This window comes from Theropithecus gelada, chromosome X (genome assembly GCF_003255815.1).
Source record: "Theropithecus gelada isolate Dixy chromosome X, Tgel_1.0, whole genome shotgun sequence".
Classification (NCBI taxonomy): domain Eukaryota; kingdom Metazoa; phylum Chordata; class Mammalia; order Primates; family Cercopithecidae; genus Theropithecus; species Theropithecus gelada.
In genome coordinates, this window is record NC_037689.1 from 12,032,954 (window position 1) to 12,054,816 (window position 21,863).

The 21,863-nt window shown below is 54.9% G+C and overlaps 1 protein-coding gene across 7 annotated transcripts in view; it reads right to left on the reverse strand.

Annotated features, from left to right (window-relative positions):
- Positions 1–3,309: 3,309 nt before the first annotated feature.
- RBM10 (RNA binding motif protein 10) overlaps positions 3,310–21,863 on the reverse strand; it is a 42,036-nt gene continuing 23,482 nt past the window's right edge. For 2 of the 7 annotated variants that reach the window (XM_025372677.1, XM_025372675.1), the window contains exons 3-24: positions 20,624–20,807; positions 18,868–19,098; positions 16,947–17,016; positions 15,069–15,142; positions 13,570–13,656; positions 10,985–11,045; positions 10,654–10,830; positions 10,108–10,268; positions 9,839–9,936; positions 9,642–9,729; positions 8,748–8,934; positions 8,505–8,644; positions 8,285–8,402; positions 8,109–8,200; positions 7,816–7,980; positions 4,916–5,065; positions 4,753–4,818; positions 4,490–4,678; positions 4,328–4,402; positions 3,945–4,051; positions 3,735–3,864; positions 3,310–3,648 (exon numbers count right to left, since the gene is read on the reverse strand). In XM_025372677.1, the coding sequence (XP_025228462.1) occupies positions 3,523–3,648; positions 3,735–3,864; positions 3,945–4,051; positions 4,328–4,402; positions 4,490–4,678; positions 4,753–4,818; positions 4,916–5,065; positions 7,816–7,980; positions 8,109–8,200; positions 8,285–8,402; positions 8,505–8,644; positions 8,748–8,934; positions 9,642–9,729; positions 9,839–9,936; positions 10,108–10,268; positions 10,654–10,830; positions 10,985–11,045; positions 13,570–13,656; positions 15,069–15,142; positions 16,947–17,016; positions 18,868–19,098; positions 20,624–20,807 (2,776 nt within the window). In that variant the 3' untranslated portion in view covers positions 3,310–3,522. Of the gene's footprint in view, positions 3,649–3,734; positions 3,865–3,944; positions 4,052–4,327; positions 4,403–4,489; positions 4,679–4,752; positions 4,819–4,915; positions 5,066–7,815; positions 7,981–8,108; positions 8,201–8,284; positions 8,645–8,747; positions 8,935–9,641; positions 9,730–9,838; positions 9,937–10,107; positions 10,269–10,653; positions 10,831–10,984; positions 11,046–13,569; positions 13,657–15,068; positions 15,143–16,946; positions 17,017–18,867; positions 19,099–20,623; positions 20,808–21,863 lie in introns of all 7 variants that reach the window. The other 5 variants (XM_025372678.1, XM_025372681.1, XM_025372680.1 and 2 more) reach the window with 5 other exon arrangements.

Genomic DNA, 21,863 nt, shown 5'->3' on the forward strand with positions numbered 1-21,863 from the left:
CTTTTCTTTTTTCTAATATCTAGAAAAACTTTAATAAGAAAGGAATTAACTTAAAGGAATCCTTGGGAGTTTGGTAGAATGCATTTAGAAAAACCATCTGGGCCAGGCAAGGTGGCTCACGCCTGTAATCCCAACACTTTGGGAGGCTAAGGCGGGTGGATCACCTGAGGTCAGGAGTTCAAGACCAGCTGGCCAACATAGCGAAACCCCATCTCTACTAAGAATACAAAAAATTCACTGGGTGTGGTGGTGCACACCTGTAGTCCCAGCTACTCAGGAGACTGAGGCAGGAGAATTGCTTGAACCCAGAAGGTGGAGGTTGCAGTAAGCTGAGATCGCGCCACTGCACTCCAGCCTAGGTGACAGAGTAAGACTCCATGCAAAAAGAAAAAAAAAAAAAAAAGAAAGAAAGAAAGAAGGAAAGAAAGAAAGAAAGAAACACACACACATCATCTGGGCCCTTTTTTTTTTTTTTTTTTTGGTGGGGAAAGGGAAGATCTTCACTACCATTTCAATTTCTATATTACTACTTGCTCCATTTGAGTAATCAGTTTCTCCATGGAACAGTTTTGGCATTTGGTATTTCTCTAGGAATATATTCATTTCATCTAGATTTTCAGATACATTCTTTATTTATTTTATTTTATTTTATTTTTTTTGAGACAGAGTCTCGCTCTGTCGCCCAGGCTGGAGTGCAGTGGCCGGATCTCAGCTCACTGCAAGCTCCGCCTCCCGGGTCTACGCCATTCTCCTGCCTCAGCCTCCCGAGTAGCTGGGACTACAGGCGCCCGCCACCTCACCCGGCTAGTTTTTTGTATTTTAGTAGAGACGGGGTTTCACCGTATTAGCCAGGCTGGTCTCGATCTCCTGACCTTGTGATCCGCCCGTCTCGGCCTCCCAAAGTGCTGGGATTACAGGCTTGAGCCACCGCGCCCGGCCGATACATTCTTTATTTTTAAAACCTCTGTTGCATTTGCATCTTCTATCTTCTTCAATTGACCAGTCTTGCCACAAGTGTTTCCTCTTAATTTTTGTTTTCAGATTCTGCTTTTGGTTTCTATTAATCTGTCATTTTTTGTTCTCTGTATCATCAATTTCTGTTCATTATTTCCTTCTTATTGAGGTTTGCTGTGGTGGTCTTTTTCCAACTTCTTGTATAGTTTACATACGATAGAACACTCAGATTTTAGTTATACAGCTTGTTGGACTTTTAAATAGGTATACACCCATGTTACCAGCACTGCAATCAAGACACACAAACTTTTCATGATTCCAGAAAGCTACCTTGTAATCCTTTCCAGTGACGCCCTCCCCACCTCAACCCTCTTCTACTATCACCATAAAATTGTTCTGCCTGACTTAGAAGTTCATAAAAATGGAATGAAACATTATGTGCTTTTTGTGTGTCTGGCTTCTTTCACCATATGAACAATCTCACCATGTGAGGCTCATCCTTTGATATCTGTATCAGCATTTTGTTCCTTTTGATTGCTGAGCTGTAGTCCATCCTTTGAATATACCACACTGTATCCATTCTTCTCTAGGTTGGACATTTGGGTTGTTCCCAGTTTTTGGCTATTAGGAATACAGCTGCTACAAATATACCACACTGTATCCATTCTTCTCTAGTTGGACATTTGGGTTGTTCCCAGTTTTTGGCTATTAGGAATACAGCTGCTACAATATACGTATGCAAGTCTTTTGTTGACATGTTTTCATGTATTTGGGCTAAATATCTAAGAGTAGAATTGCTGGGCCATAGGTTAAGCATACTTTAACTTTATAGGAAGCAGCCAGTTTTCCAGAGTGGCTGTACTATTTTGCACTCCTGCCAGTTGAGGTATGAGGGTTCCTTGTTGTGGGATTTTGGGAGCAGTGCTCTGGGGTGGGAAGAGCGAAGGGAACGTGGAGGCGTCTCTGCTAAGACACACCCATCCTGAGACGAGGGCAGCCTCTTTTTTTCAAGACAGGGTTTCACTCTTGTCCCCCAAACCGGGGTGCAGGGGTGCGATCTCAGCTCGCTGCAACCTCCACCTCCCAGGCTCAAGCAATCTTCCCACTACAGCTTCCCGAGTAGCTGGGATTACAGGTGTGCGCCACTACAGCTGGCTATATTTTTGTACATTTTTTTTGTAGACGGGGTTTCACCATGTTGCCCAGGCTGGTCTCAAACTCCTGAGCTCAAGTGATCCATCTGCCTCGGCCTCCCAAAATGCTGGAATTACAGGCATGAAATCACTGTGCCCAGCCTTTTTTTTTTTTTTTTTTTGTAGAGACAGGGTCTGGCTATGTTGTCCAGGCTGGTGTTGAACCCCTGAGCTCAAGTGATCTGCGTGCCTCAGCCTCCTAAAAGTGCTGGGATTACTTACAGGTGCAATTCACTGTGCCCAGGCCCAAGAGGCCTCTTTTTATTCCTGTTTCCTTCACCCCTTTTTTCTCCCATCCCCTTCCTTCATCGGGCAACACCCGCCACCCCAGATCAGCACCATCCTACCTCTAGGGGTCCCTTCTTTCTAACCCCACCTCCCATGACTGGTGCAGGGTGGTGTCACAATGTATATTAATAAATGGGGGAGGGGCTTTGCACCAACTGGTCTTCTAGCACCATCCCCCTTTCACACTGTGGCCCTCTGAGGCCGGGAAGAGGGCAGCCCCAGCGTCACAGTCCACTGTACCCAGAACCTCTGCTGAGAGCACAAGCACATACTTGGGAATCATGCGTTGCAGTGACTAGAGGGGTGGGGTGCTGTGGTAACAACAGAGAAGGTAGGCCTGAATCGTTCTCAAGGGGCATCCCTGGGACCTGGCCTTGGATTTGCAGGCCAAACTCCACCTCCCCCACTCTGAAGTCATCAGCATGTTGAGGGCTCTGGGCCAACTGGTGCCTGAGTAACTGCTGTCTTCTACTTGGAAATGCCTGAGGGCATTATCCCCAGATCTAGGGACACAAATTGCAGTTTAGCCTTGGGACTGAAGGCTAAGTACAGCTGGGGGGCAGCAAGGACAGGGGATGGGGATTCCCAGTCCTAGCTCTGATCGGGGGGCTTCATGCGTGGTGATACTGGATTTCCTGGTACAGTATAACCTGCTGGACCCAACAAGGGAGAGGGGTCACAAGCAGGATATCATGGGTTGGGGTACAGGTCAGAACCCCATGTTCTAGTAGCCACTATGTTCCAGACACTGTGAATGCCACCACTGCCATCCACCTTGGCCTGATATAAGGGCCCCTGTCCATCTGCTTGGGTCCCCGTGTCTTTATAAACTACACAACTGGGCTAGAGCACGAGAAAGAGGAGAGGCCAATGCGCAGGCTTTTCAGCTTTTATTACAAAAAAGGACATGATCCCAGCCCAATTTTCCAACAAAAGTCACCACCTCAGTTTGATTTGGTCAAGCCCTCTCTGGCTGGGGAGTGGGCTGGCCGACAAGAGCAAGGCTCCGTCCCAGCCATCCAACACTCTGTCCTTCCCTGCCCCAGGATGGACACCCGACATGTGGAGAAGTTGCTCTTGAAGCTGCTCACTGGGCCTCGTTGAAGCGGGTCACCATTGTCTTGTGCAGTGTCTCCTTGTAGGACTCGGTTGAGGTGACCCCGTAGGAGCTGCCCCGTGCACCCAGGCCGGAGCCCCGCACCCGTGTTTGGGCCTGTGTGAGGGAGGCAGGCTCTGTCAGGCTGGTGGGGGATGCTGTGAGGGGTGCTGGGGGATGGGACAGGACTGCCTGAGACTCACCTCGATGGGCGTTACAATGCCCTGCTTCTTGCGGCCCAGGCCGCTGCCCTCTTTCCAGCCCATGGCCTGGAGCATGCGACTGCCAATGTTGTCACTGCCCAGCCCGTCCCGAGTAGGCTGCTCGAAGTCTCTGCAGGGGCGGTGCACAGCATGAGTGGTTGGCCTGCCAGCCCCAGGCCCCAGACCCCCTCACCTGGTCCAGCCACTCACACGGAGGCTGTGGATATGCCGCCGTACTTCCTCCTCTTGGGCTCTGGCGGCTCGGGGATGCCATACTTCTCTCTGCGTTCAGCTGCACGGTCCCGGTACTTCATTTGCTGAAAGTTTGTGTGTGTGTGTGTGAATGTTGGGGAGCTAGTCTCTTTTCTCAGGCAACACAGGCATGGGGAGTGGGGTCCCACAGGGTGTGCCATCTGGCTAATGAGGCTCAGGTCCTGACGGTCAGGCCATCACGGGCACAAGCAGCCGAGGTAGGAGAATGGGGAAGAAGGCTCATGGGGTTACCACGTGAGAAACTGAACTCCAGCTGCCTGAGGTGATGGGGACTTGGAAGGGACAGAGGGGAGGGAGCCCAGGGGCAGGTCACACCTCACCTCCATGTCATTCTTCTCTAGTGCTTCTAGCTCGTTTTCTGACAAGTGGGCTCGCCGGTGAATCTCAAGGTTTTGCTGTAAGGGGGACAGGATAAGAAGTGAAGAGGTTGAGCCTCAGTGGGCCAAGCCCCAACATGCCCTGCCAATCATCCACTCAGTTACCTTGTGGAGCCCTGAGAGCTGCTGGTGCCGGATGAGCGCCTCTTTGCTGGGGAACTGGCGTCGGCAGAGCAGACAGGCCAGCTTCTGCCAGTCGGTGAGCTTCTCCTCCCGCTCGGGGCCTCCACGCTCCTGCTCCTCCTCACTGTCACTCTCCCCGCTGTAGGCTGCCACCAGCCCTCTCGGAGGGCTCTATAGAGGGTGAGGGTGGGCGGTCAGGCCTGGCCAGATCAGAGCCCCCGCCCCTCTCTGCCTTAGGCACTCACTGGGCGGTCGTCACTGGCCAATTTCGGGAGATCCATGCTGGTGTGCTGTCTCTCGGCTAGTGCTCCCTGGGGTGGAGGGACACAGAAATTCAGGGACTCCGCAGAGGGCCCAAAGGAAGGACAAGATTGTGGGGCAGGGTGCAAGGGGGTGGCCCCAACACACCTTCTTCTCGAGGATGGCATAGCCAGCATCTGCAGTGGCCGACTCCCGCCTCTCGTCATCTCGCAGGGAGCTGATAGGCTGGAAACTATTTTTGAAGTTTTCTTTTTGTTTGTTGAGACTGCGGGCCCAGCGTTCCATGTCCTTGGCAATCTGGGGGTGAGAGTGGAGGTGAGGTTCCCAGAACGCTTATGCCCCTGGGGCTACCAACTATCCGCTGACCCACTGCCCTGCATCCTCAAACACAGGCCGGCCACTATCCCTAGTCTGAACCACTGCAGAAGGCTTCATCTGGCCTCTGGGCTATGGCTCCTGACCCCTTCTCCCAGTAGAGCACTCTTTTACGAAGTATAAGCCACTCCCACCCCAAATACAATGTCCTTAAAACCCTTCCTTCGCCTCCCATCACACCAAGAAAAAACCCAAACACTAGCAACCACAGCCTGCAAGGCACTCGGCACCTGGCTACTCCTGACCTCATCACACCCCGTGCCCCTACCCCCACTGGTCTATAATGGTGAGGTGGCAGAAGCAGTGTGGACAGGGTGGCGGGTCCATCTGGGAGGCAGATGAGGGGAAGCTGAGGCAGAACAAGCAGAAGGTGAGGGACATAGTAGTACAAGTTCCTATTTTCTGTCACCAGTCACCAGTGCTTCTTGTCAAGCCCCTCTCTGGCTGTGTTCTCTGCTATGGTTTTTGTCCCTCAAAGTTCATGTGTCAGAAATGTAATCCCTAATGCAACAGCGTTGACAGGTGAGCCTTTATCTCGGCTGGGTGCGGTGGCTCACACCTGTAATCCCAGCACTTTGGGAGGCCGAGGCGGGTGGATCATTTGAGGTCAGGAGTTCGAGACCAGCCTGGCTAACATAGTGAAATCCCAGCTCTATTAATAAAAGTACAAAATTAGCTGGGCGTGGTGGCGGATGTCTGTAATCCCAGCTACTCGGAAGGCTGAGGCAGGAGAATTGCTTGAACCTGGGAGGCAGAAGTTGCAGTGCACTGAGATTGCACCATTGCACTCCAGCCTGGGCAACAAGGATGAAACTCTGTCTCAAAAAATAAATTTAATCCCTAATGCAACATTGTTGACAGGCAGGGCCTTTCAGAGGTGATTAGGTCACGAAGGCTCTGCCCTCCTCAAGAGATCACGGCTGCTTTTTAAAAAAATTGTCCAAGTTTATGGGGTAACAAGTGCTTTTGTGGCTGGGCGCCGTGGCTCATGTCTGTAATCCCAGCACTTTGGGAGGCCGAGACGGGCACATCATCTGAGGCCAGGAGTTCGAGACCAGCCTGGTCAACATGGCGAAACCCCGTCTCTACAAAAATTACAAAAAAATTAGCCGGGCATGGTGGCGGATGCCTGTGATCCCAGCTACTCGGGAGGCTGAAGCAGGAGAATTGCTTGAACCCAGGAGGTGGAGGCTGCAGTGATCCAAGATTGCGCCACTGCACTCCAGCCTGGGCGATAAGAGTGAAATGCCATCTCAAAAAAAAAAAAATACAATAAATAAATAAAATAAACAAGTGCTTTTGTTACATGCACAGATTGTATAGCGCTGAAGTCAGGGTTCTTAGAGCATCCATCAGCCAAATAATGTACATCATACCCATTAAGTAATTTCTCATCCTTCACCCTCTCCCACCTCCTCCACCTTTATATATATATATATATATATATATATATATATATGATTCGAGAAGGAATCTCGCTTTTGTCGCCCAGGCTGGAGTACAATGGCATGATCTCAGCTCACTGCAACCTCCGCCTCCTGGGTTCAAGCGATTCTCCTGCCTCAGCTTCCTGAGTAGCTGGGATCACAGGCGCCTGCCACCATGCCCGGCTAATTTTTGTACTTTTAGTAGAGACGGGGTTTTGCCACGTGGCCAGGCTGGTCTCGAACTCCTGACCTCAGGTGATCTGCCTGCCTCGGCCTCCCAAAGTGCTGGGATTACAGGCGTGAACCACCGCTCCCGGCCCCCCTCCACCTTTTGAGTCTCCATTTAATGCCATCACTGAGAGTGGGTTCCAGATAAAAAGGGGGAGTTTGGCCCAATTTTCTCTTGCTCTAATGCATGCTCTCTTGCCCTTTGCGCATGTTATGATGCAGCAAGAAGGCCCTCACCAGATGCCAACACCACTGGGCTTCCCTGCCTACAGAACTGTGAGCCAAATCAATCTCTTTTCCTTATAAATTACCCAGTCTGTGGTATTGTTATAGAGCAGCAAATGGATGAAGACACTCCTCTTCCCCTCACACATACCCACGCTGTCACATTTGTTGTGCATTTCCATTTTATCATTTTAAAATGCATAGGAATGTTTATCTGTGTATAATTTGAATTTATATGCATGACACAATGCCACATTCTATATTTCCATGTTTCCCCCGCCAGCACAGCACCATTTTTAGAATTCACCAGGTTGCTGAGGGAACACTTTGTGCTTGCTTGTAAATGCTACACTCACAGTGTCACACCCTTTCTCCACAGACAGACACTGAGGTGCCCTCCATTTGCCCACTCCCATAAAACACTGCAGGGCTTTTTCCCTGCCCACCCCTTTATGGGCCTGTGAGAATTTCTCTGGCATATATATACATATCCACCAGCAGCATGTGAGGGTCCCCACCATGGGACAGAAGACACCTGACAGGGCTTACTCGGATGGCACAAGCCACCTCCTGGAGTTGGGCAACCCTGTCACGCACTGAGGAGACTGCTCTGGCTCAAGGCCATTCAGCAAAGAGCAGAGCTGGAGCAGGAGCATGGTCTGCTAAGCAGTCACCGCCCACATCCACACCCGCCTGCCATCTCCCTCGGCAGGAGAGGGCGAGAGCTGACAGAGTGCCGCTGCTGGAAGACACCACACAGTCAGCCAGTGACTGCTGGACCCCGGTGTTCACCTGTTGAGCTGTCTTGGTCTTGTGCTTCTCCTTCTTCTCTTTGCCCTCCTTCGAGGGTGCCCCCGTCTCCTTATGCCCATCGGCCGACTGCTCCAGGGCGGGAACATAGGTCCGCCTCTCCCCATCCCAGTACAGGTACTGCTGGCTTTGAGCATTGTAGTAATACTGAGGGAGGAGGAGTGAAGAAGGGATGTGAGGGAAGACCTTGTGAAGGGAACCTGCAGGGCCAGCTGCCCCCGATGCGACCTGACCCGACCCCATCCCTCTCTGCCCTCTCTGGGCTGCCCTATCACCTGGGAGTTGGGGTCATAGTAGAGGCCGGTCTGGGGGTCATAGTAGTAGCCGGAGGTCTCATCGTACTGGTAGGTGGAGACATCGGGAACAGCTAGGGGGTGAGGGGAGTGGGGTCACACTCTTCCCTGCTTTATTAAGAACTCCCCATCCCTACCCACAGGCTGTGGCTACTCACGGTACTGGCTGTAGGATTCCTGGGCAGTGGGGCTGGTGGCCGGTGGGAGAGCAGAACTAGGATGGGTAGGGCTCTGGAGCTCAGATTTGAGCACAGCGGGTGACATGATGGTATACGACTGGTCATGGGGCCAGACAGGAGAACAGGGCTCAGTGTCTGCCCATGCCACCCCTGCCACCTGCCTGCCTCCCTGGGATACATACCCACAGGGCTCACTCACCTGGCTGTTGGCAGCAGTGCCCTGGCTGCTGCTTGCCTCGGCTGATTGTTGGTAGATGCCAGGGGCAGCACCAGGCTGGGCGCGAGAGAAAGCCTGCATCGACACAGAGTCAGCCCCAGGCTCTAGGGAGGCCTCAGGACCTGTAAGGAAGGACAGGGCAGGGAGAATGCCTGTGAATAATGGGGCCGGGGACTCTATGCCTGCTGGCCCCCACCACAGCTGCAGAGAGATGCTGGGGCTCACCTGCTCCGGTGGGGTCCCCTTTGGTTCCAGTGATGCCAGGGCCCTTGGTGCCCTTGAGGTAGCCATGGGCATAGAGGGAAGACTCTGTGCCCTGGCTGTTGCCATAGCCCTCATCCTGTTGGTAGTAGCTGTAGTCGACCGGCGGCTCCTCGGAGGTGGCCCAGGCACCCTCCCCACCTTGGGAGGCCTGAAGGGCAGGTGGGAGGGGTTCATTAGAACAGGAAGGTGTGGGGATGGGGAGGTGGGGAACCTGCTAGAAGCATCTGTCCCACACGTGGGGCTAGTGTTTCTACCTGACAGAAAAGCATGCAGCCTAAGACAAGTGGAAAGCAAGGGTTGCCTGGCCACAAGAGAACAAATAGGCCAGTGGCAAACACAAGACATAAAAACAGACGAACGCCAAAATGTTCCAGGGCTGATTCTGCTGATTCTGCTGTGTGTGGTGTGTGTGTTGGGTGTCAGGCCAAGGAAGACACCATCTTCTCACTTCTTTATTCTCTTCTCCCAATTTTCTCTCAACCACTTATACATTATTTTTATTCGGGAACATATGATATGTGTATATCATATATGTATATATTACATATAAGGATATGTGTATATCATACCAATTCAGGACAATAAAAACCCCACCAAACAGAACAGAATGCCAGGCACAATGGCGTCGTACATGAGCGCATGGGAGGCAATTGGGAAGAAAGCTACGGTGATGATGAAGGGGAATGTCCCAGGGGGTCTAGAGAGCCAGGAGCAAGGTAGAATGGCCATGCCAGCTACTGGGAGAGGGTTTTGCATCCATGGATAGCAAGCCAGCCTTCCTGCTTCAGAGAGGGTGCAGGAGGGTTGAGAAAGCCCAGGTCTCAGGACGCTGGGAGGCACAAGGGGTCTGAGTACCTGTGAGATGGCCCACTGGGCCGCAGCAATGGCAGTGCTGGCCACAGAGGCAGCACTGATGCGACTGCCTTCATTGGAGGCCATGTCCCTGAGGAGGATGTTAGAGACTGGGAGTGAGATGGGAGGCCCCAAGCGGTGGGGGGGAGTGGGAAGGTGGGGAGGGGAAGGGTGGGAAGGCACATAGGTGGGGCCCTGACCTCTTAGAACCCTTGGCAAACTCAACATTGATGGTCTTGCCGTCGATGGTGAGTGGTGGGTGCAGGGCTTGCAGGATCTGCAGCAGCTGGGCTGCCTCCTGTGGGAGGAGGTGAGGCAGGGACAGAAGGGTCAGGCCCGGGGAGGCCCCCGGCTCCATTGCCCGGTTTCCAGGCTGGGGGCCGCGGTAGGAGGCTGGGGAAAGGGACCCTCCTCCCCACCCTGGGGGCCGGGACCCTGGCTGCCCGGCCCCCAACTGTGCCGCCCTCACCACGATGGTGGAGAGCTGGATGAAGGCAAAGCCGCGGTTCAGTTGGGTCTGCTTGTCCTTTATGACGCGCACGTTGGAGGAGGACAGCACTGCATAGGGTGCCAGGGCCCCCAGGATGGAATCCATGGTGCTGTGTGGGTTCAGGTTGCGCAAAATGATGGCTGTGGGAAGGGGCCCAGTGTTAGAGGACGCCCCCAGCACTCTTGCCAGCCCTGCCCTTCAATGCCCCCCACTGCTCCCTTTCCTCTGTCCCCACCCCCCCATGCCTCTGCAACTGCCGCTTCCCTCACTGCTTCCTCCGGGATCAACTCAGCTTGGCGGTCCAGGTGCCAGGCTGGCTGCCTGTCTACTGAGAACCTTCCCGACACACCCCCAAAGTCAGGTAGGATGTTGCCACTCCCTCTGCTCTCCCTACATCAAATGTCTATCCCCGCACCAAGTGGAGATTCCATGAGGATGAGGTCCTGCTCACTGCCATTTCTCTGGTCTTGGTGAGCCCAGCCCAGACACCCTAGGGCACAGAGGAAGAAGGAACAACTGACTCACTGTCATTGGCGTTCTCTGAGCTTGGCTCTGAGCCTTGTGACAGGGCTTGGGAGGCCAGGACTCCCTGGGCCTGGTAGGGCTGCGGTAGGGGAAGCAGGCCCTGGCTCAGCTCCCGGCCACCCAGTGGCAGTGTCTGCTGATCCAGTCTCGTGCCGAGGGGCAGCTTCTGCTCTGCCTCTGTCAGGGGCAGTGGGAGACAGGCTGGTGATAAGGGGGAGGCTCCATGACTGGTCACCCTCCTCCCTATACCAAGCCTTGAGCACAGACCCCTCACCTTCCCTTCTCCCCAATCGCCCCGCCCTGGGGAGTGCGAGGGGTAGGTGGGCCTCACCTGACTTGGGCACGCCACATTTGAAGCACTTCTCTCGGCGTTTGAAGTTCTGGACGCCACACTGTGAGGCACAGGCCAGGCCGTCAGAGGGAGCAGGGATTTCCCACTGCACCCTCCAAACTTGGATGCAGATCTCCCAGGGACCCCGCAGTGCCCCAGGAAGGAAAGTCCCCAGGCAAGGGTGGCAGGTGCCTTCTGAACCTTCTGATGTGGTTCTCAGTACTGTGCATCTTCCCTTTCCAGACTCTCATTTGTTCTCTGTGCCAGCCCGCTCAGCTCAGGAATGAACAACTCCCACCTTGTTACAACAACTCCCTCCTCTCCTTCCTCTGCCTTCTTAAGGCCACCAACTCCCAGGACTGTTCCCCGCCTCACGTATTCAATCCCTTTATTAGGTTCCTCTCCCTGAAACTTGCTTCTCTATTCAGAAACCTTTCAGCGTTTCAGCCCTAGAAGTCAGTAGCCTCTGGCCAGACCTGCACCCCTCCTCTTAGCTCTAGGACTGGGTTGGATCCTGCTTTGCTTGAGAAATTTTCCTTGAATGTTCCAGCACCTGGATACCCAGCTTCTACTACATTCCATCTCTATTCCAGACTCAGGTACTAAGCGCCAGTCCTGGGCCAGGTCCTGCTGCACATGGCCAGAACATGGTCTCTGCCCTCATGGCCTAATAGCACGGGGGCAGATGCAGCATGAAGAGGGGCAGGTCGGTCTGTGTGGACCATCCAGCAGGGGCTCAGGGAGGGAAACGGGCTGGGGGTGGGGTGCCACTTACTTGGCAGGGACAGTCCCTGCACAGAAGCAGGGACGTCTGACCTGGGATGCCCAGAAGTTTCATTTTGTTAAGCCTTGCTGGGGAGGAATTGTTATCGGAGGGAACACTGGACTTTCCAAAACTGGTGTGGGAGAGTAAGGGGAGAAGCAAAAGCCAAGGCCAGGGAAGGAAGTCAGTTAGGTAATGGAGGATCTTATGCTTAAGCTGAGCTGGGGCTGGTTAAGCAGAGGAGGATGGGCGTGGGTGGTCAGAGGTGGTTTTCAGGAATGTTCCAGGTGAGGGCATGGGAGAAAGAGGACAAGAGGCCGGCATACCAGAGAGGGCTCCATAGCGAGCGGGTGAGAGCGTGACGATTGGCATGAGCAGCGGGAATGGCGGGGGAGGGAAGGTGGCGTTTCTGTGATGGAAGTGACAGGACCTGGTGGCCAACAGGATGCAGGGGAGGGGAAGGAGTTCATGAGAATTCCCTGGTTTGGGGCTGGGCGTGGTGGCTTATGCCTGTAATCCCAGCACTTTGGGATGCCGAGGCAGGAGGACTGCTTGAGCTCAGGAGTTCAAGACCAGCCTGGCAAACATGACGAAACCCTCTCTACCAAAAAAAAAAAAACAGGCAAAAATTAGTGGGCATGGTGGCATGCGCCTATGGTCCCAGCTACTCTGGAGGCTGATGGCTTGAGCCCTGGAGACAGAGGTTGCAGTGAGCCCAGATTGCTGCACTCTAGCCTTGGTGACAGAGCCAGATCCTGTCTCAAAAAAAAAAAAAAAAAAAAAAAAAAAAAAAGAGAATTCCCTGGTTTTGAGGCTATCTGGAAATACAGGAAGGAGTTCCATTGTCACTTTGTCTTTCTCTCTCCAGAAATGTTGAGCACCAATCCTCTGATAGGACTTTTTTAAAAAAAAAAAAAACAGATGCGCCACTCTCCCTGACTAGGCAGAGTACTTCCTGGGGAGAGGGTTGGGGCCTCTACAAACTGTAGAATCACAATGCTGGCCCCAGGGCAGACCTGAAGCCACTGTGGCATCCAAGTTCCTGTGATCAGGAGCAAGGCACAGGGCACAGCTAAAGGTTCACCCATAGTTCCACCTCTCTGAGCCTCAACTTCCTCTTAGGGAAGACAGAGGTGACTACAAAACCATAGCCTCCAGTTTCAGTTTTGACGTGGCCTGGTCAGAGTGGCCTTCAGGCTTGAGCTACCTGATATGGGCTCTCAGAACGCTCTGTGCTTTGCTTTCATGATTAGTTAACAATTCGACTATGTTAACTGTGGGCCAGGTGCTGTTCTGAGTGTTACCCTCTCATTAACAGAGCTGAATCCTCCCAACCACCTTTTGGGAGAGGTGTCATTAATACTCACATTTTAGAGATGGGGAAAGTGAGGCAATGAGAGGCTAAGCACCTTGGCCAAAATCAAGGCCAATCTAGGATAGTCTCATTTCAGCCAGTCTGGCTCTGAAGCCCACATTCTCCACACCACCACTTCAAGCCTACACTGTCACTAATTCATCATCCACGTATATATTTCCTTAAAGTCTACTGGAACTCCAGGCAAGACTGCATTTTAGGAGGACAGAGCCTGCATCAAGTGAACGCTCACTACACATTTGTATATGGCTGGCTAGGAATGGTGACTACTCAAGCTGAGCGATCAAGGAATAGAGAATGAGAGAGAGGGAGGGAGGGAAAGGAGAGAGATTGGGGGAGAGGGAGAGATGGGGGGAGAAAGAGTGGGAGAGGGAGGGAGGGAGGGATCGCCGCCACTGCTGTGTTGCTGTCTCTGTCCATGACAACTGCTGCCCACCGCCCCTGTACCTTATTGCACAGCCAGTCCTCATTGATCTTGGGCTTGGGGTCGCTGTAGTGCATCGACACCTTCTGGCCCAGGATGTTGAGGGAGTGCTGCAGGAAAAAGCAGAGCACAGTGAGGCCCAGGCAGCAGTGCCCCACGCACCGTTTCAGCACAGGAGAAGAGAGTGAGCGAGCCCTTCAGCTGGATGGATGAGGGACAGGGAACGGAGGGAGGTCGGAGAGCGGATGGAGGGAAGAAGGGAAGTAGGGAGGGAAAGCGCCACAGCTCTCGGGCGCAGCTGTTTGCTGCTCTGCCGGGCACACGCACGCACACATGTGAACACACACCACCAGGCACACAGTGTTCGGCTGACCGACGCTTGCCGGACAGTGGGGAGAAACCCCCACTCGGCCCTGACACTGCCAGGCCACACCCAGGGCCAGGACTACACAGGTTACACTTGGGGGGTAAGGGGAGACAGGGAGGGGGAGGGAGAGGGCAGAGAAAGAGAAAGAGAGCGCAGGTGCGCTAGTGCTGGAGAAGGGGAAAAAGAAAGAGCCATTTCGAACAGATGGAAGTTTCTGCCGTGAGGCCGTCTTCCCATGGATGGCTGGGTCCTGGGCCCGTGGCACTAGCCTACCGACCCTGAGGAGACGGCCTCAGGGCTGCCTCTGCCGGGATCCCCCATTCTACCACCTCTGCCCCTTCCTCCCCTGAAACTTCTCTCCAGTGCCCTACACCAGGGATCTGGGCAGGGGTGGGTGTCCAGGCAGATCTTTGGGTCTCGGAGGTCCCAAAGCTGCTGAGTTGGGATCCCGAGGCAGGCTTGGGGAAGAGGCTCCCCCGGGGGCTGACTGTGCACGGGTCCTTGCCGAGAAGACGGAGCTGCCTGAGGTAGTACCTCCTGTGAGCGTGGAGATGTGATAGGAAGGGTAGGGGCGGCGAAGTGAGGCCAGGGTGTCGATAAAACTATCATACTCGACAGGAACTTGAGATCAACACAGCAGTGCTGTCCCCTTGCATGAAAATCAAAGGGCCAAATTCACATGCAGGGAGGGGGCTGACAAAATGAGTCTTGCTAGTGACTGTGCCAATAGCTAAGCTCCTCACTGGCAGGACTTCCAGTGGTCCTGAGGGTAGAATGAGGTCCTGGCTCTCGCTAACCCCAGAGAGGGGTGCCCCACCCCCACCCCCGCCCGGGGGGAGTGGGAAGCTAGATGAAAGAACCCACCCTGGCAGCTGTTTCTCTGAACGGTCAGCTTGGAGAGGTGAAGGGGCAGCGCTAGTGCCTGGTGGTAGGAAGGGGCCAGTGGTGAGTGTGGGCTCTGGATGGGAAGCCCAGTGGGGTAGCGAGAGATGGGAAGAGGAGATAGTGAGGGTCAGGAAGGGAAGAGAGGGGGCAGGGGGGATGGGACACAGGGCCACAGGGCAGGGAACTGTGTCCATAAGAATCAGGCGATGGGGAGCGCTCGATTACAAAGTAGTATTTGTTTGGGGGGGGGTTCAAGTGCGGCAAAGCAACCTGATTGGCTTCCATCCATCGTGTAGCGTCCTGCAAGTGACTAAACTCGACGAAGGCGAAGCCCCGGCTCTGACCTGGAGACAGCATTCAGATACAGACGCAGTGGGTTAGTCAACAGCTTTGGACACACGGCGTTCCCGGGGGCGGGACCCGAGGGGAGAGGACGGGGGCAGAGAGAGGGAAAGGGGAAGAGGAGAAAGGAAGAAAGAGAAAGAGGCAATCAGAGAGAGAAAGACTAGCAGGTGTGGGGGGCAAGGTAGATGGCCAGGTGGGGCAGGGAAGGCGAAGGGAGAAAAACAGAGACCAGAGGTCGGTAGTGGGAGAGACACACACACCAACTGGGAAGAGAGAAAGAGATGGGGCTCGGGCAGACCTGCCGAGCCAGCCTGGGGTGACAGAGACGGAGAGAAGCAGCCGGGAGGGAAAGAATACGAGAGATCTGCCTCCAGAGAAGGAGGTAGGGGACGGTGGGCAGGCTGCTGGCTCCACACAAGCCACAATACGTAACTCCAGGGCGGACCCGGCTCGAGGTCAGGGGCACCCAGGAGGGGTCCTGTAACAGGTGTTGAATCACAGGAGCAAAAGAGAAGCTGGGCCAGGCTGTTCTGTGAGGCTAGGAAGGCTCTTGGCCCATTGAGAACCAGGGGCGGTTAAAGACACGACCTCATCTCAGCCTCACCGCAGCGCAGGGGAGGCGGGCCTCGCTAGGGAGCCACCTCAGGGCCACAGGGTGGAGACTACAGCCACAAACAGTCCAGGTTCCCCTGGACAAAAGGAGAATGGTGGCCAGGATTGGCCAGGAGGACCTTAGAGGTAAGAATCAATGGGTGCCTGGGAGAAGCGCCCAGGGCCATCGAGGGGTCTGCACCTGTAACACCTTGGGGAGAGAGAGACCCAGAAGCTGTCCATGTGTGGTGTAGTTGGGGTGATGCAGAGCAAGACCTACATGCAACCAAGACTCCAGGCTTAGGAAAGGGATTCAGGGTTGAGGCCTCAGGATAGCATGTCCTTTAGAGGCAGATACACGGGGAGGGCTTGGATGAGAGGGGCTTGGGGGGGCATGCTTAATGTTCAAAAGAATAACCGTTAGGATGCATAGGAGGATGGAATGAATAATATAAGTGGGGGGGGCAGAGAGAGAAAGAGAGAGAGGGAGAAAGGGAGAGAGAGAGAGAAAGAGAGAGAGAGAGATGGAGGTGTGGGGAGGAGAGACTGAGAGATGGAGAGAGAAGCCCAGGCAGAGTGAGGCCCCACTGTGCCTGCCTTGGGGAGCCTGGGCAGAGGTCCTGTAGAGACAACTCCCCCCACCACCACCCTGCTAACCTCAGGCCAGCTCCAAGCAGCCTGCAAGAGGGAGGGAGGGAACAGGCGAGGCCAGGAAGTCCTGGCTGTTCCTTGGGATGTGTCCTTGGATAAGAGCCATCCCCTGCTTCCCCCTTGGGACACACACGTGGGACCACCACGTCAGAGCTACTTTCTGGTCAGAGGCTGTTACCAAAAAATGTAGGGGAAAGTGAGGGGCAGAGGAAGAAGAAAGGAGAGGGAAGGGAGTGTATGGGAGGGGGTTACCATCTCAGATACTCAAGAGTCCCAGAGAGGAGATGCCTGGGAGCCTGGCCCTGGCCGTGACCCCGGGGAGCACCCAGCTCAGCTCAGAGCTGCACCCCTGCCCCGACAGCCCCATTGAAGAGGCTTTTGGCTGGAGCTGTGAGGAGAGTGTGGGGAAGGGGAGAGAAGAGAGGGCACCCCCCACACTGCCCATTCCCAGCTGTGGCAGGAAGGTGGTGGAGGGAGTCGGGGAGAAGGCAGAGGTAGGAGGGAGATTCCGAGGCTGAGGCTGGCCACTGGAAGGGGAGGGCACTGGGAACAAAAGCTCACCTGAAGATTTGTTCCGCATCAGCCGAACCTCCCGTGCTTGCACGCCGTGGGACTGCAGCTGGCCACGGATCTATATGGGGAGATACAGAGTGGGGCAGGCTCAGCACAATGGGGCCGCTGGGTACCTGAGGCTGGCTGGAGGCCTCTGGATCCCAAGGGGTCATCCGTGATGTGCACACAGTCTCCTCTGCCTCTTTCGCAGCTTTTCCCTGAGTGACAACAGCCCCAGGCCCACACCAGTTCACAGTCTTGACTTTCAGCCCCAGACTTGCAGAAAGTGAATCAAATGAAGAAATGGGCACAGAGCAAGGTAAAGCATGGCAGCAGGACGACCCTCAGGGACACAGAGAACAAGAAAGCAAGTGAGCCAGCCACTTAAGAACGGTGGGCAGGGTGATCTGACAAAGGGCTCAGTGGCAGCCACGAAGTAAGGAAACCTGGGAAGCAATTCTTGCCCTTGGCAAGGGGATAACCCACGCCCCCGCCCCTGCCCCGCTGACCTGCAGCTTGCGTCAAAAGAGATCCATGACATAAATGCCAAACTGGGGAGGACAGGAGTCTGAGCAAATCCCAGCCATGTACCCTAGACCATGACTGCAGCAATAACTTAGGGTGGAGACAAAAAGCAAAAAGATATAGTCCTGGGGATTGCTTCCTGGATGGAGTAGGCCAGAGCGAGACTGCAGAGGCAATTCAGGATTTGGACCAGGTGAGGCAGGGTCTCTAGGCCAGTGAGGTCTCTCACAGAGGACCAGGAGCCTATGCCAACCATTCTTGGGAAGGAGTCTTCATGTCTCTGGGCCTCAGTTTCCCCACCAGGTTAAACAAGACAGGAGATTAGACTTACACACACCCATACACAGGATGAAAAGGAAAAACACACAGAAGAGCTTATCAGGACTCCAAACTCAGGGAAGGCTGAGGAAGCAGCAAAAAGTGCGCTCTGGGGTCCAGCTGCCTGGGTTCAGACTCCAGCTCCACTCCACCATTCACTGGCTGTAAGACCTCAGGCAAGTCACATTCCCACTCAGTACCTTCCCTGTTGGGATGCCATGGGGACTGAATCACACCTAACACATGGCCCATCCTGAGATACATTCTCAACAAATGTCAGCAACCAGCTACTGTCTGACCCTGGACAGGGCAGGTGGGCCAGACCTTAGAAACCCTCAAATACACAAGTGGGATTTTCTCTGCTACAAAATGAGCAGCTAGCAGATTTCAGAGGAGGGCTAGGGGGTGAGGGAATTTCAGAGAATTCATGGGGGGGGGGGGTGGCGGGTGAGGGACGGCGGAGTGGACTAAGAAGGACCAGGATCAGGGAGACTATTCTTGGAAGTTATTCTGGTAGGCCTCATGGGGCTTCAGTGTGGCTGTCATGAGAAGTATGTATGAAAAGGAAACGCGAGGAAAGGGAGGCAGGCGGGGAGGCTGTTAACAGCCACCCAAGGCTCTGAGGCCAGGCCAGGCTGCTGACAAAAGAGGATGGGGAAAAAGGAGAAGGAAATTTCAGAAAATCCCACCCCTCCCCCAATGGTTGCAGGGCCCCAGTGTCATCTCTGCTACCAGCAATAGCCAGCACTGGCCCGGTGAGTATCTGGCCCTTGATGCACACATGCAAAATGGCTGGACGACCAGTGGAATGTGCAGGACTGCTCTTCTCCCGCCCAAACCCACCACTGCCGGATACCCACAGCCGCTGCCCCTTGGCCAAGCCGGCCTCTCTGACACTCCTCCCTCCAGACCGGGGGGCCAATGGGACCTGCCCACAGAGGACGGATCAGTGCTGGGGGATAGGAGCTGGAGGGGGAGAAGGGATGAAAGGCACTGAGGTTGCGGGTGAGGGAGGGGTGGGGAAAAGTTGAGGGCCCTGGAGGAGACCCAGCCTGGCCTCCTGCCCGGGGCCATGGGGGGCACGTACGTCATCCTCAGTGGCTGCCTGTGGCAGCATCCTCAGCATGACGATGTTACTGGCCTTCTCCTCCTCCTCCTCATCCTCCTCCTCCTCATCCTCCTCCCCTTGCTCGGTCCGATAGTCCTGGTCCCGATAGTCGCCGTCTCGGGGGAAGCCCGGCGGGCCGGTGGGGCTGTGCCTGTGCCGCCGCCGCCGCCTACGCTGAGTCTCGGAGCCCGGGGAGGCCTCGTAGGAATCCTGGCCGACAGAATGAGATGAGTGACACCAGACGGGCAGTCAGTCTGGGCAGGCCTAGGAGCTGGCCGCTGGCTCTGTGAGGCGGGCAGGCTCTGAAAGCCAGGGATGTGCGGGCTCCGGCTAAAGGCTCAGGCAGGCAGGGTGGGCAGGCCCTGGCCTGCAATCCTTCTGGGGCTGGAAATTCTCCATGGGGTCCTTTTGGGGACTGCCTTCAGGGGGTGGGGAGAGGTAGGTGGCAGTATTGGTGTGGGGGGGGATCTCTCAAAGGTAGCTGACAAAACACAGCTTAAACCTCCTTGAGGCAAGACAGCCTGGGGTCAGCACACCAGACCCCACCCTTGATTTCCCCCTCCTCTCTGGCCAGCTCAGGGGGTGTGCTCAATTGCTCACTGTACCACCGAAGGCTGTGTGTCTCCTATGGTTCCACCCTGCAACTAAGCTAGGGGCATAAGAACAGCTTCAGATCTCAGCCAGAGCCAGCCAGCAAGAGCTGGTAGAGGTGGTGTGAGGGCTGCAGACACTTCCTCCTCAGTCCCTGATCCTCAGCCTTGGCCAGTCCTCCACCACACACCACGCTCAAAATGGTATGGCTGTTGGGCTCTGGGTTGTTGCCCATTCATCTATTCCAGGACTAAGCAGACCAGGCCTCGGGCCAAAGCCCTCCTACCCACAGTGCGGAAGCGCCAGATAACTTGGTGCTCCATTCTCACCCTGGCCAGGGCCCAGTGCTCCTGGAGACGTCTGGGCACAGCTTGACAGCTGCCACTGGAGAAGCCAGGCAGTCCACCAAAGGAGTTTTCGCCCTGGACCCTCCAGAGGGCAGTGGGCAGCTCACAGCCTGCCCCCTAGGGCTGGGCTTGCAAGAACACCCTTCCCAGCCTGCTGGACAGGAGAGCTGCCTGCTCGTGTGGACCAGGGCCCTGACTGCCCCTCCAACTGGGATTCCCCTAAGGCAAGCCTGTTTGTTCCCCTCGGGTAGGGGCTCCTGATGGTGTAAACATCATGCCTCATCCCTCAGGCTAGGGTGAACTACCCAACATGGCACTGGCTTTTCCAGAAGTGTCCTTCCCTTCTGTCTAGGGGCTCTGTCACCACTGGGAATGTCCATGGCTGGCCTCCCAGAGCTCCTCAGCTTGGTAGTCTGCATTCCCCTGGTTGTCCTCCCAACCCCAGACGCCGGGTCCCACAGAAGAGGCTCTTCAAGTGCTCAAGTTGGCTGGGAGTGGGCAGTACAGGGTTCACAGTGAGCCATGGGCCCGAACTGAACAACAGGGAGAAGGAAAGAGTGGTGGCCAGGGGCCCTCAGAAGTACAGAGCCAAGCATGTGGAAGCCAGGGAGACCCAGGTTGGGAGAGGAGCCCTCAGAGAGGGGAGTGGGAACAGGCCCTCCAGGTGAGGCAAAGCCACCGAGCACAGTCTGAAGGCATGGGAGTGGAGAGCCGCCTGCACACGGTGCTGCAGCCAGACACAGAGGGCCCTCGGAAGCCCATCCCAGTCAGGCCTGGCGCAGCTCGCCCCTCCTCACCTCCGCACTCTGCTCCTCAGATGAGTCGTCATAGTCGTGCTTGCCCTCCTGGCTGCCGTACTCGCGGGGATATGAACGGTAGTCCATGTCCCGGTAGTCGTGGTCTCGGCTGCGGTTCTCCCCACCATCATCCTGCGAGCGGTCAGTGGCTCCATAGCGCCCAGTCCTGTCACCACGACCACCACTAGTGGAGGAAGAAGGATGGGGAGGGATCAGAAGGTTGCCCTTTCTAAAAGGTGCAAGAGGCCCAGGTGATGTGTTCTCATGGTTATAGGGTTTTGTTGTTTTGGAGGAGCACACAACAGAAGTGAGGTCCCTTCTGATCCTATCAGATAAGGAAGTACATGCTACCACCATGACTTAGCTCTGGTGATGTTAACCTTGGTCATCTGGTTAAGGCAGTGTCTGCCAGGTTTCTCCCCTGTAAACTTTCATTTTCCCTCCCTCTACTCTATTCTTTGGAAGCCCTCAGGCCTGCCTCTGAACAGGGATTCCTAAATATCTACTCCACATCTCTGAAGTGCAACCCGCCTCTCTCTGGTCCTATGTCACTCTCCAGTCCATGCCGCTGGCTTCTTTCATGAGCACCTTGGTTGTGGCCTGGCTGGTCTCCTCACTTCTACCTGGACCTCCCCAGTTCAGTCTCTACATCCCAAATCCCAAATATGAGTGCTCTCTAAGGCAAAGCCACTCAAACCCATCTCAGTCCCTTCAGTGGTTCCCCCTCAGTCTCAGGATCAAACACCAAAATGCTCACCAAGGTCCCATGCAGTTTGCAGGATCCCCAAGGGTGAGGACCCTCCTCCCTGTCTTGCACCACGTCCCCTGCCACTGCTTCACTGTCACCTTGCCGACACTAGCAGCTCTTTCATTAAAATTTCTCCTACCGCAATAACTGTAAAATAATTATCTCAAAGCTGATTTCATCTGCATTTTTCTTTTCTCTTTTTTTGAGAATGGATCTGGCACTGGTGCCCTGGCTGGAGGGCAGTGGCATGATCAGGGCTCACTGCAGCCTCAACTTCCCAGACTCAAGCCATCCTCCCACCTCAGCCTCCTGAGTAGCTGGGACCACAGGCACATGCCACCACACCCAGCTCATTTTTGTATTTTTTGTAGAGATGGGGTTTTACCACATTGCCAGGTTGGTCTCAAATTCCTGGGCTTAAGTGATCCACCCACCTCAGCCTTCCAAGTGCTGGGATTACAGGCCTCCACCACTGTGCATGGCCTAATCTGT